This window comes from Halyomorpha halys, unplaced genomic scaffold (genome assembly GCF_000696795.3).
Source record: "Halyomorpha halys isolate HHAL.00 unplaced genomic scaffold, Hhal_1.1 Scaffold410.1, whole genome shotgun sequence".
NCBI lineage: Eukaryota > Metazoa > Arthropoda > Insecta > Hemiptera > Pentatomidae > Halyomorpha > Halyomorpha halys.
Window position 1 is genome coordinate 73,416 of NW_027111460.1, and position 12,705 is coordinate 86,120.

General features: G+C 29.2%; 1 protein-coding gene across 1 annotated transcript in view; it reads right to left on the minus strand.

Moving 5' to 3' along the window:
• LOC106682397 (multidrug resistance-associated protein 1) overlaps positions 1 to 12,705 on the minus strand; it is a 57,399-nt gene that overhangs the window by 12,336 nt on the left and 32,358 nt on the right. The window contains exons 16-25 of the mRNA XM_067049499.1: positions 12,449 to 12,625; positions 10,130 to 10,297; positions 9,184 to 9,361; positions 8,105 to 8,231; positions 7,838 to 7,928; positions 5,966 to 6,185; positions 3,371 to 3,591; positions 2,962 to 3,051; positions 2,787 to 2,877; positions 1,041 to 1,149 (exon numbers count right to left, since the gene is read on the minus strand). Of these exons, the coding sequence (XP_066905600.1) occupies positions 1,041 to 1,149; positions 2,787 to 2,877; positions 2,962 to 3,051; positions 3,371 to 3,591; positions 5,966 to 6,185; positions 7,838 to 7,928; positions 8,105 to 8,231; positions 9,184 to 9,361; positions 10,130 to 10,297; positions 12,449 to 12,625 (1,472 nt within the window). The remainder of the gene's footprint in view (positions 1 to 1,040; positions 1,150 to 2,786; positions 2,878 to 2,961; positions 3,052 to 3,370; positions 3,592 to 5,965; positions 6,186 to 7,837; positions 7,929 to 8,104; positions 8,232 to 9,183; positions 9,362 to 10,129; positions 10,298 to 12,448; positions 12,626 to 12,705) is intronic.

Genomic DNA, 12,705 nt, shown 5'->3' on the forward strand with positions numbered 1-12,705 from the left:
TAATAGTCGAAATCGACATGCAGTTTCCTGTCTTTTCAGTCTGGTGTGAGGATTCCAGGTTAATCTCTTGTCCAAATGTAGTCCAAGGTAGCGGATCTGTTCGACAGCAGTAAGAGTAACATCATTAAATGAAACTGTAGGGCAGTCAGTAGGTTTACGACGAAGGGTAAAGGTGATTTGATGGGATTTGTTGGAGTTTAACTAAATCCTCCAATTACGACACCAATCTTTGAGGGCTGTGATATGGGATTGGAGATTTTGGGATATAATTAATAGATTATTATTAACAGCGAGCTCACATATATCATCGGTATATGTGGTGAGGATAGTGTTAGGATTGGTTGGAATATCAGCTGTATAGACCGTGTAGTGGATGGGACCAAGAATACTACCTTGAGGAAATCCTACAGACACCAGACCTTGCTCCTAGTGACTACCACTTATTTTCCAGTCTCTAAAAAATTCCTTAAGTGGAAAACGGTTTGAAAATGAGGGAGCACCTTGATCACTTTTTTGTTAATAAACCACAGACATTCTATGAACATGGAATTATTCAGTTGTATACAAAAACATATTTTTGTAAAAAATATTTTAAATACAAAAACATATTTTTGTAACAAATATTTTAAAAAATACAAAAACATTTTTGTTAGTAGAAATGTGAATATGGAAACGTTTGTTGATAATCTATCAAATTATTAATTATTAATTGTAAGATAAATATAAACTAAACTAAATATTAATGAGAACTAAGATCTACGGGTAACAAAATATTATAATTAAGTAAATAATAAATAAACATTAATGGAATATGAATTTAACTATAATTTAAAAGGCTGGTTCTGTGGAGAAAATAAGTAATGACAGGCAAAGTTGGGAATATTCAAAAAGGTGTCCTTCACTGACTGCACTCCAAACCATCTTTTATTCATATAATATCCATGGTCAACAAATAAAGCACCGTTATGTAATAATTTGATACTGATTGTCAGATTAAATATAAAGTCAAAAAGTTATAATAATACAACATGATCTCTCACCTACTAGCAATTACGCCTGAATAAGATGAAGTTTGGTTTATGTCTATTTTCTCTTCCGATTCCTTTATAAATCTGGTCTGGACACAATAGGCTCTGATCACTGCAGCACCTGTGAAACAAGCAATTGTTCATTAATAAAATTGTTTATCCTCATGAGACACCTACATGGTCAGACAGAATGAGATTGACGTTACTGACCAGAAACACAAAGACCTCAAGACTATCAGTTGAACTGATGCTTACTTGTAAATCAATAGATATAAAATAATAAGAACCTAGTTTAATGTCTCTTTCAATTCATAATAAACAGAAAGCTTGTTTGTCCATTATTTTGGCATTTTTCTTTAAAAAAATAAAGTGAAACGCACAATATGATCCGATGCACCTCCTCTCCACTTCAAATTTCGAATGACCGGATTTCAAAAAATATATATATTTATATTTTTAAGTATAGGTATATATGTTAATACTCCACACTGTAATTCAGATATAAGCCACTCACTATTTTTCATTGTCTGTCATATTGTTCAATTTGTAGATTCAATATTTTTCAGTTTTTTAGACACTACTTGCATATCTTATATTATACATATCTTCTTACCTACTTGATATTATATTTCATCTTTCACTGTTTTCAATCTACTACCATCTAATTCAACGATTATCAATCAATTTTTTTTTTTTACTATTCAATTATCAGTTATCAATTATGATTCAATTTAATATTTTGTATTTCGAATTCCTCTAGTATCCAATCTTTACAATCTAAAATCCTTTGTAAAATCCTCAATGCTCCTTATTTTGTTACTAATAAAACCATCCATAAAGACCTAAATGTTCCTTATGTAACCGATCTAGCCCGAACCCGATATTATTCCTTCCATAATAAACTCCCTAACCACCCAAACCCACTAGTTTCTAACCTTGCTTCCTCTTCCATTCCTGGCAATCCTCCGAGGCGCCTGAAAAGAAGATGGCCTCGTGACCTTATATTGGAAACTGTTTTTAGAGTTCTACTACTGGGTAGTTTTTCTATATGCTGCATCATATCATTATGTCATTATGATCAAATTTACTTGTTGTATTTTTTATACAGTTGTAAATATCAATAAATAAATAAAAAAAAAAATATTTTGTATAATTCCAAATTTGTTTGTATACTATTCCTTTTCAATTTTATGTTTCTCTAAATGTTGTTATCTCTTTTGTTTTATAGCCTTGATGAAAACCTGAAACTCAGGTCGAAACGTCGGCATTAAATAAATAAATATGGTTTTGTTTACTTATGTTGTTCTTTGTTGACCGCACCCCCCGACAAACTTCTCGAATTATTTTTATTTCACATATTTTTAAATATTTGGCCTTTTTTACATGTTGTTACATATTTTGTTGTAAATCACATATTTTCTGATATATTTGTTATTTTTTTACATATTTTTAGATATTTTGTCCTGAATCATATATTTCCTTAAATTATTTGTTCAATTGTAAATACATTTTTTTTTTTTTATGTATGTTTATTTATGTTGTTCTTTGCTGACCGCACCCCCCCGACAAACTTCTCCAATCATTTATCTACGGTCCACTATCTATACCTCATTATTTCCTTTCATTGTTTCATTATCTTTAATTTATCATTTAATTCAAATCAACAATTTTTAGTGCCCTACTTACAGTCCATAGAATAAATTTAACCAACAATTTGACTGACAACGTTCTTTATTCTACAATAATTAATATAGATACCTGTAATACTTTCGCTGAAATGAGAAAATACTGGTGATCTAGATACAGATTCTATTCTTCTTAATTGCTGTGAAGTAGCGATATAAAATTTCTGTAAAATCAAAATTTTAAATTTTAAACTTCTCATTATTACAATAATGTGTTAATAACAAGACAGCCAATGAAGTTAGATTACCTGTAAGAGATAATAGAGAATTCCGACTGGTAAAATCAAAAAAGTGAATAATGGTGTAGAGTAGCAGATGACAATAAATGTTCCAATTACCTATAAGAGAAAGTACAAAATATAAAAAAAGTATATGATTAAAGTAAAAATACAAAATTAGTTTGAGGGATTTAAGAAATGAATACAAATAAGTTATTTGTGTTTAGGCTTCCATTGTTATTTTATAGACTATTGTCTTAATAAAGTTTCAAAGTTGAAAAGCTATTTTTATAGTGGGTAAAAATCAGCAAAGGGATAAATCACTAATTAGCACCTAAACAATGTTAAATAATCAAATAATAAATTACTTGATAAAAAATCATTTTCAAGTAATAATCATAAAATAAAGCAAAATAAAACCAAATACGAAATAACTTACCGGCGAAAGAAAAGAGAAAACCTGCTTCATCACTAAAGGTATCAAATTATCAAGTACGTCTATTTCCTTTGAAAATCGGTTAAGGATTCTTCCTTGAGGAGTAGTATCAAAAAATGACATCGGAGAACGCATGATATTCAGTAACAATATATTATGCAAATGTATTCCAGCATTAACACAACCAATGTACCAAGCCAGAGAACAGAAGAATGTTGCAATAGCTAAAAATAAAACAAACAATACAAATTAATAATAATTAAATATTATACTTGCAAAGAAAAGATAGAAAAAAAGAGACAAGAGAGAAGATAAATAGTAAGATATTTACAAAATAATAAAAAAAAAAAAATTTATAACTTTTCTTAAATTAAATATAAAATTTAATTGCACCAAAAAAAAAAGTTCAGCAATGTTTTTTAAATAAAAATAAGATGAATATTTATGAGAAGAAGATGGTTGGGGGTGTGGTCAAAATTCACTTTCAGGTAATTTCCTTATCTTTGTAACGAATTTTTTTTTAACTCTATATACATTTTCTACACCATTTGTCATCACCTTGGTATTCGCTTTCTTTTAAGTAAATTTTAAATATTTTCAATTTCTTCTTTACCCGTCCAAATAACTTTTAACGTATTCTCACCTTCCGATAATTTTGTCATCTTTGTAGTGTATTTTCAACTTTTAAAACATTTGTCGTCACCCTCTTATATGTTTTCCTTTTTTTAATAAGTTTTTAAATATTTTATATTTCTTATTACCCATCCAAATAACTTATAACGTTATTATTAATGTTCCTCTTAGACCTCTTAAAATAAGGAGAAGACTTAGCTAATATTAAAAAAAAAACATTTAATTGAAGTTTATTAAAAATCATTGGAGCAGTTTTCAACGAAATTAGAGAAAAATTTGAAAAAGCGGCAGTTTTGGTCAGTCAATCAAAAATTTTGCTGTCATATTTCAAGCACATATCCATCTTAAATATGTAATTTCAATTTCGTTCAACATTTTGTTTTTCAGCTAGGCTGTTCACACACAGACCACTTTATTTAGACCAATAGTTTCCCTTACTATATATTTCAAGTAAAGGTAACATAAAAGTAAAAAAAATGGCTCTGCTATTTAAGAGACAAGGTCTATGAATCAGGCATATTAATTAGTATGTGACAAATTAGTAGTTAAAATTAAAAGATCCCACAATCAGTTACAGCAGTGGTACTCAACTTTTTCATAGGGGCCACAAATACATGTTAGTTAAGGAGTCGCAGGCCGCAAAAAAATATATAAATAAAAAAAATTAGATAATGATTTCTTGGTTATCATGATTGTTACAAATTTAATTAAACAATTATAACAGATTAATCAGGTATATTTTAATATTTTCTTGTCATTTCCTGATGTTTCAAACACATTGCAGTGTCCGTGGTCATAAGCAGTTTTTTAATTCAAATTATTTAGGTGTTAATAAAAAGCCAAATTAAAAATTAATGAACTATTTATTGTAATGAAAAACATTTGGATCAGGTCTATTTACTGACCTGGTTTAGTATCAACCTAGTAGAATAATTTAATAAAATGGTAATAATACTAATACTTTTTTTTTCATAATAGGGATTACTATTAGTGATATTACAGAACTTAAAAAATACTAAAGTACAAGTTACTACTGTACAAGTCAGTGTAATTGAATTAAAATAAATCTACAAGACTAATAGTATTCAGTTTGTATTTTATTATGAAACAGGGCCCTAGTGGGCCAACTAACTACGAATGACTGGCGAGCCACATTGGATGAGTATAGCTAAGTTACAATAATTTATTAACAGAAGAAAAAATTTGGAGGATACAAAACTAACATACAAAAAATTAAGATTTAAATTGTTGGAAAGACAAATTTTACATTTTATCAGACAAATTAAATTTTTTTCCAACCAAATTAACAATTCTACTAGTGACCTAAAAAAAATTTTCGTTTTCATTGAACACAGGACTTTCCACCTGGCGAGGTATCAACAGTTAAGACTGAGGATGAGCAGTAAAGCTGGCTGGGAACCACTTCATGTATCTGCTGTGCTGATAATGAACGAAAGCCTTGAAGATTTCTTCCAAAGTACCTTCTGTTAAAGCCCAAAATTTCAGTTTCTTTTTATTTAATTTCATTTTACTTTCAATTGTTTTGTTTTTTTACTTTATGTTAATTATAAGTTCATTTTTAATATTTTAAACCACAAGTTAGTTGTATTTTAAATTTATATTTAAAACTTTGTTATGTAAAGTCATGAACAATTAGAGCTGTGGTACGTGTGTATAAATACTTCACTGCTGTGGGACGTACACAATCACAGTACCAATGGCAGGGGAATTAGGGCCTGGATACAGGCTGATAAAGGCAGTCTGCAGTCAGTATTAGCAGGCATTGAAGTGGCCTGGTACAGGCTGATAAAGGCAAGCTGCAGTCAGTATAAATGTTCCAATGAGAGAGACAAAAAATGCATAAATAAACTGAAGTTACAAATACATTTTTTCGCAATTAACATAGTTATTATAACAGAAGTCAGTTAACCAGGCTTTATTATACAGATAATATATGCTACTTACTTTGGCCGATACCAAAAAGACTGTAGACACCCAGATACATGTTTCTCTTCCCGATGTCCTGGGTACCATTTATCATAGTGCTATGGTCATCACTCCATGAAGAGAGCCATAAGTTGGATCCTACTAGCATACCCTGATTGACGCCCGATAGAATGGCTGTAGTAGAAAACATGAACCATCCTACAGCTTGGAAATAATTTGAGTATACCGACCATTTTACCTGTAAAAAATTAAATTTAGTTCTTTCTCATTTAAATGTATTATTAAATTTAAATTGCCAAAATTAAATTAATGTACAGAGTAATCTCGATAAACTGAACTTCGGTACTCTGAACACTCCAGTAATTTGAACAGGCATAAAGAAAAAAAGTTACTTATTTTGAGAAAACTAAAAAAAAAAATTGTTTTTGTTTTTATATAAAAGTGCACATATACAAAGGACATTTTAAACTTTCTTGTCTATAGTTAAGTTATTGTAATCACCAAGAAAATCGAAAGTCAAAATTTTTACTGTAACCTAATTCCTATGGAAGTGTTCATAATTATTTTGTTGGAATTAGAAATAAATAATATCTATTGTGTAAATCATTTGATTCTGTAAAACTAATTTAATTACTAGTAGGAATATGAATAATACAAATGTTTTTAGAAGAGTATTTTTTATTTCTATTTGTATTTTTTTTTCATTTATAAATGAAAAATCTTATAGTTTTAAAAAATTAAATCATCACCTAGAATTACTCGGGATGTAAAAGACAGTTTTTTTAATCTTTTAAAACTTCAAACTGTCAAATTTCCAATAAAAAGTGTTTAAAAAAAAAATTAAATAAAAATAAATAAATAGTTATGTACATTCATATTTTTTAATTTTTTACACCATTTTTCCTAATACTTTCTTTAATCCAAACTTTTCAGTAATCCAAAAACTCCCCTGCAGCGATTAGTTCAGATTAACAATATTACACCATACTTTTTAAACAATCAACTCCATAATCTATCTTGTAAGGGATGTGGTGAAAGTGAAACTTGGAGAAAAATATAAAACTAATCTGTATGCTTACATTGGAAGTAAAAGCAGTAATTTTTAAAGTAGCAAGTTGGAAGCAAAGTATATTAACAACTTTATTTATCTATTCTAATAATTAGCTTAAATAATTCCTGGAAGATTAATTGAATTTTTTTAAATATTATTTTGTTGAAAAAACAAAGTTCTTTCTTTTATAGTTTTCTTCATATATGTTACAGTAACAGTCAAAAGAAAGGTTGCCTGTTTTAAGAAAGGTTGATAATAACTAGTCATGGTCGACTTACACTAAGCAACTTAGTATAAGTTAAGGAGTGACATAACAGCCGTGCAGGTTGGAACATGGGTCAGTTTGAAACATTTTGGGTTTGATTCCCACCAGCAGCAGTTAATATTTAAATAGGGTAGAAACCCTCACCTTGGTTAGTACGTGGCATCAACTTCAAGTTAGCAACCAGAGGTTGGAAAAAAGGATAACTAGGCCAACTTTCCGGACTAGTTCCCCACCGATTACCAGTATCAATAGTGTAAGTTGAATAGTCAAATGGAAAAACATGCTTTCACTAGTGAAAGTCAACCTCGCCTACAATGCTGTAGGAAAAGTTCAAGAGATTTCATGAAAGTGCACTTTGGTATAAAATTCTTCTGCATACAAATGAAATAACTGCCACTGTTCCAAGATCCATGGAATAAATTTTGTACTTTCCAAAAACCTTAGGTTAACTTATCTCAGCTGCACTATTAGGTATGTGTTATAATGTATGTTATATGGTGTGTAATATATAATGTATATGGTGTATATTGGTAAGTATCATATTGAAATAAAACAGTAATTTTAATAAGCTTACCCTCCCTTCTTCAGATTTTTCTTCTACAATAAGTTTGTCCTTCTTTGGTTTTTCATTTAAACTTTTTTGAGATACTTGGGAAGATCTCCTCCTGTTGAAAATGTCAGCACAACTTGTTAACAAATAAATTATATTTACACATTTATTGCAATTATGAAATTAAATATAACAAATGAAGTATTTTATTTAATAAATACAATAAGTTATATAACAAATAAAATGTTATTGCACTGTAATTATTGTATGATATTATAATGTCTGACTTACTTTCTTAAATTAGAGGAAAGAGAGCTGTTGGAACTAGATATTGATTTCATTGACCTACTTCGACTTAGCTGACGATGAAAATCAGGATTGCTTCTTATAAGATCTTCTTTCATGGTTGCATCAATTTCTAAAGAAAAAAAAATCTATTAGTATGAATTTAAAAAAAAAAAATCCTGAAAATAATTACACAATGGTCTATTATTCAAATTAATAATTTATTATATCAGTAAATATCTAGAGAGCTCACAAGATGCCCAATTTATTACACAAGCATTGAGGGCGAAGCCTAAAAAAAAACAAAAAAACAAACAACAAAATTGGGACCACCCTTCAAAACATAATATTCACTTTTATTTTTGTTTTATTATTATTATTTTAAGGTTTTGGAATAGTGATTCCAGAATACTTAATATTTGTACTTTATTTTCATAAGTGGCTGAGATTTAGGCTTATAGAACCACTAATTGGCTGCCATTTTAAAAACAAATAGTAAATGATGAGTTCCAAGAATCATGTGGGGTGAAGATGTGACTTAGGTGCTAGATACAAGAAAAATGAGCCTAATAGTTTTGGGGAGAAACCATAAACAGCACACAGACAGATTTTTTTTATATTAAACAGATCTTGAGATGTAAAACTTCAAATATTGATTGTGATTATTTTTATTTTCTTGGTCAATTACAAAGCTAAATTAATTAATGAATCTGAACCACAATAACCCATGCAGTACTTTGTAAGGAAGTACTGCTACAACTGTTACTAGAACAATGGTTGTCTAAGGAGAAGATTTGGTCAGAATCATACTCGACTGCCAAATTTTTTTCCCAATTGAGGGTATCCAGTTTATGAGGCTGGATGGATCCTAAAGGGCACACAAATCCACAGGATTGACTCACGGCTACAATAACAGAATAACTAATTATCTGACACAGCCGGATTAGAACTCGGGTTCTTGGAGTAGTAGGACAGTACCTTAAGACTGAGCCATGCCACTCCCCCACAAAGGTCAATTAATGAAATAAACATTAAATAATAAACCAAAACAAAAAATAATCTTTATCACCATTTTAAACCATTACCTTCCAGTTCTTCCTCTGGGACATCCTGTAAATGTGTTAAAAGGAAATCGCTAAATGCTCCTTTTTTTTCTAGCAATTCACGGTATGTTCCAACTTCCGAGATTTCACCATCGTTGAGAACAACAATTAGGTCTACCTCTGGTAAAAATGTTATTCCGTGGGTCACCAGCACTCTTGTCTGTTGAAAATAATAATAAATAAATTGAAAAATAAAAAACATTCTTTTGACTTTAAGCTTCAGAATTAACCAAATTGATAAATCATTCTTATTCTCATCCTTTGTAGGCTTCTCATATCTACTGAAACTTTTCTCTCTGATACCATGAAGGAGGAAAAATAATTCTTTAAAGATCAATGTTTTAAAAATAATTTCCTCTACACACTTGATAAATATTTTGTCTATACTATACTTGAGTATAGAATATATAGTAAATAAAATGGAAAGTAAGTAAAAAAATATAACGTTTTTGTTTATTCATGGATTAGACAGAGAAATCAAACCAATTGTGAGAAAAAATGTTAGAAGTGAATTTAATTTATTATCTTAAACACTTTATTGAACTGATAATTTTTTTTTAAAATAAATAATTTAATTTCTATCCATTTTAGTCTCAACACACTTTATTTTTCTTATAAGTCCGACGTTTCGGCCAATCCGGCCATCCTCAGGGACAATCTTAATACAATTTTGGAATTATATGATTTAAAAACTCTAACTCCATGCAGGCTATTCTGCCCAGGTCAAAACATTGGCCGAAACGTCGGACTTATAAGAAAAATAAAATGTGTTGAGACTAAAATGGATAGATATTAAATTATTTATTTAAAAAAAATAAAATTATGTTTGATATTTTCTCTTTCTTTTAAAATTCCATTTTGTCATTTGTTTCACATGTCAAATAATTTATACTTAATGGTAATAAATAAAGTAAAGTGAATAAGTTACTTTTTTATTGAGAACACCACTTGAACTAATGACATTCTCGAATATATGTTTCCCAACATGGCTGTCAACAGCGCTTAAAGGATCGTCTAAGAAGTACATATCGCAATCCGCATATACAGCTCTAGCCAGACTGATTCTTTGCTTCTGTCCACCGCTCACGTTGATGCCCTACAAAATGAATATATAAAGTATTTCCTTGGATTTTGAAGAGAAAAGTAACAAATGGATAACACAGGTCTGAAACCAGAAGTTTTATTTGATGATTATAGGCTGATTTTTATGTTTTTTGGTATGCTAAAATTGAAAATCAATTCCATTATCTTTCATAGCTCCTTGAACACTCACTCATCTCATCAACTTCAAATTTGGATGGTATCAAATGGATGTTAAAATAAACCAAATGACACAATTTGAATTTAAGATATAAGACATCGAATTTATGATTATTTATATATATCTTAGTGATTTTTTACTGCCTCAAAATTTAGCAAAAGTATACTTTATACTATAAAGTTTATAAACTATAAAATTTATAGTTATCATCAGACAGAGAGAAAACTTATCTAGCCTACATCAAAGTGTGCAAGCTTAACAAAGGTTTTTAGATTATTTAGGAAAATATGAAAACTGATTCACTCTTATAATCGTATGTTAGAAATTGATTTAGGAAAATGTGCAAAAAATTCACCCTCCTGGGAAAGTTGGAAATTTTCAACTTTTTTGTTTTTGCTGGAGACCTGTAAGGTTTCATTTTCTCAAGCCACCAACAAAATAAACTTCCAACATAAAAATAATAAAATTAATTCACACGTAATATAAATATCCGTAATAATATTAAATTATGTATTAGTTTTCCTCACAAATCATACATTAATCCATCATTTAAAATTATTAAATTAGTAGATAAGAAATTTTAATTAATTAAAAAAGAAATAAAGAAAAAACATATACAGGAAATAAAATTACAACAAAATTGAATTTGAAACTTTTAGAACTTATTCACAATTTAATCAAATTCAAATATTTTGGTACCGCTGGAAATTAAATTAATGCCACCAGCAACTTCGACGACCAGTCATCTCTCTGCTGTTCTGCTGCTCACACCATCAGCCCAGCTCAGCTTGTCTTTCGACTCCTCTCCATCCGTGTAACCTTTAGTCATATATCTTCCTAGGGACTTGTCCTCCAGATGTCCCACCCACCATAGACAATTTATCTAATGATGGTGACAATGTCGACACCATTGTTAAGAGCCATCAGATCGGACTTTTGGTGGAACTTTTTTCACTAGTCATAATTTAACAAAATTCAAATATTTTAGTACTGCTGAAAAAATGAGTTATCTTTCTTTCTGATTGCTAAAGCCCAAAAGTTCAGTTTCTTTTTTTTTTTGTTTATTTACATTTTACTTTTTAAATTTTTTGTTTGATTTACTACAAGTTACTTATATTTTTAAATTTATATGAAAAAATTGTAACGTTCAATCTACTCGACACCAGCTCATCGAAGATGTTAATATTGAATGAGAGTGGAACTGAGAATGTTACCAATATGCGCATATTGACCCCGGCCATCTTCCTCTTTCATCAAGCTTCATATTTTTTCGTTTGTTTTGCTTCCTTATTTTATTTCTCACCAATTGAGGTACTATTTTTTTTTTTGTATAAAGAAACTTCTCTTAATTTTGTATGTATATCCAAAGATTTTTATTTTCACAATTTATTCTTTAGTTTTTGTAACAACAGAAACCAACTAATTTTTTTTATATTTTCATTGTTTATACTTTAATTTTATTAAATTGTATATGTCAATTGGAAGGTTATTTTTTTTATTATTTAATTCTCTTCATTATTTTGATATTCATTTCAGATCCTCCATTAGTTTAACCCAAACCAGTGAAAATTTATTCTGGGGAGGAGAATTGTTTTCAATTGCGAAAAACCCCTCGCCCCAACACTGATGATGGCAGTAAAATAGACTATAAAATAAAATATCACTCAAATATATTTAGATATTCATGAATACATTATATAATATCTCACATTCAAATTTACCAATTAGAATCTGATTTATGCCATTTGGTATAGTTTAAAGACCTTCTAACACTATCAAGATGTAGAGGAAACCCTAAGAGCTAAGGAAGATTTTCATGATTTCAAAACTAGGATTTTATAGAAGAAATTAATGAAAAATATTTACGTTTTAGAAGAAAACGAAGTTTATTTTCACACACACACACACAATAAAAAAAAATGAGATCAGTACAATTATCAAATCTAATTAATTCACAGTAATAATATAACTATATTAATTACTTACTCTTTCACCTATTTCGGTCTGATCTCCTCCAGGGAGCATTTGCAAATCTGCTTTGAGTGCACAAGCGTCGATAACTTTATGATATTTCTTATTATCAAGATTCCTTCCGAACAGTATGTTGTCTTGAAGAGTACAATTCTGAATCCATGCAAGCTGGGGTACATAAGCTATAGAGCCCTGAAAACAAAAGGGACAGGTGAAATTAAATAAAAAAAATAATACTTGAAAATGAAGATATTTTTGTAAAATTTAATTTT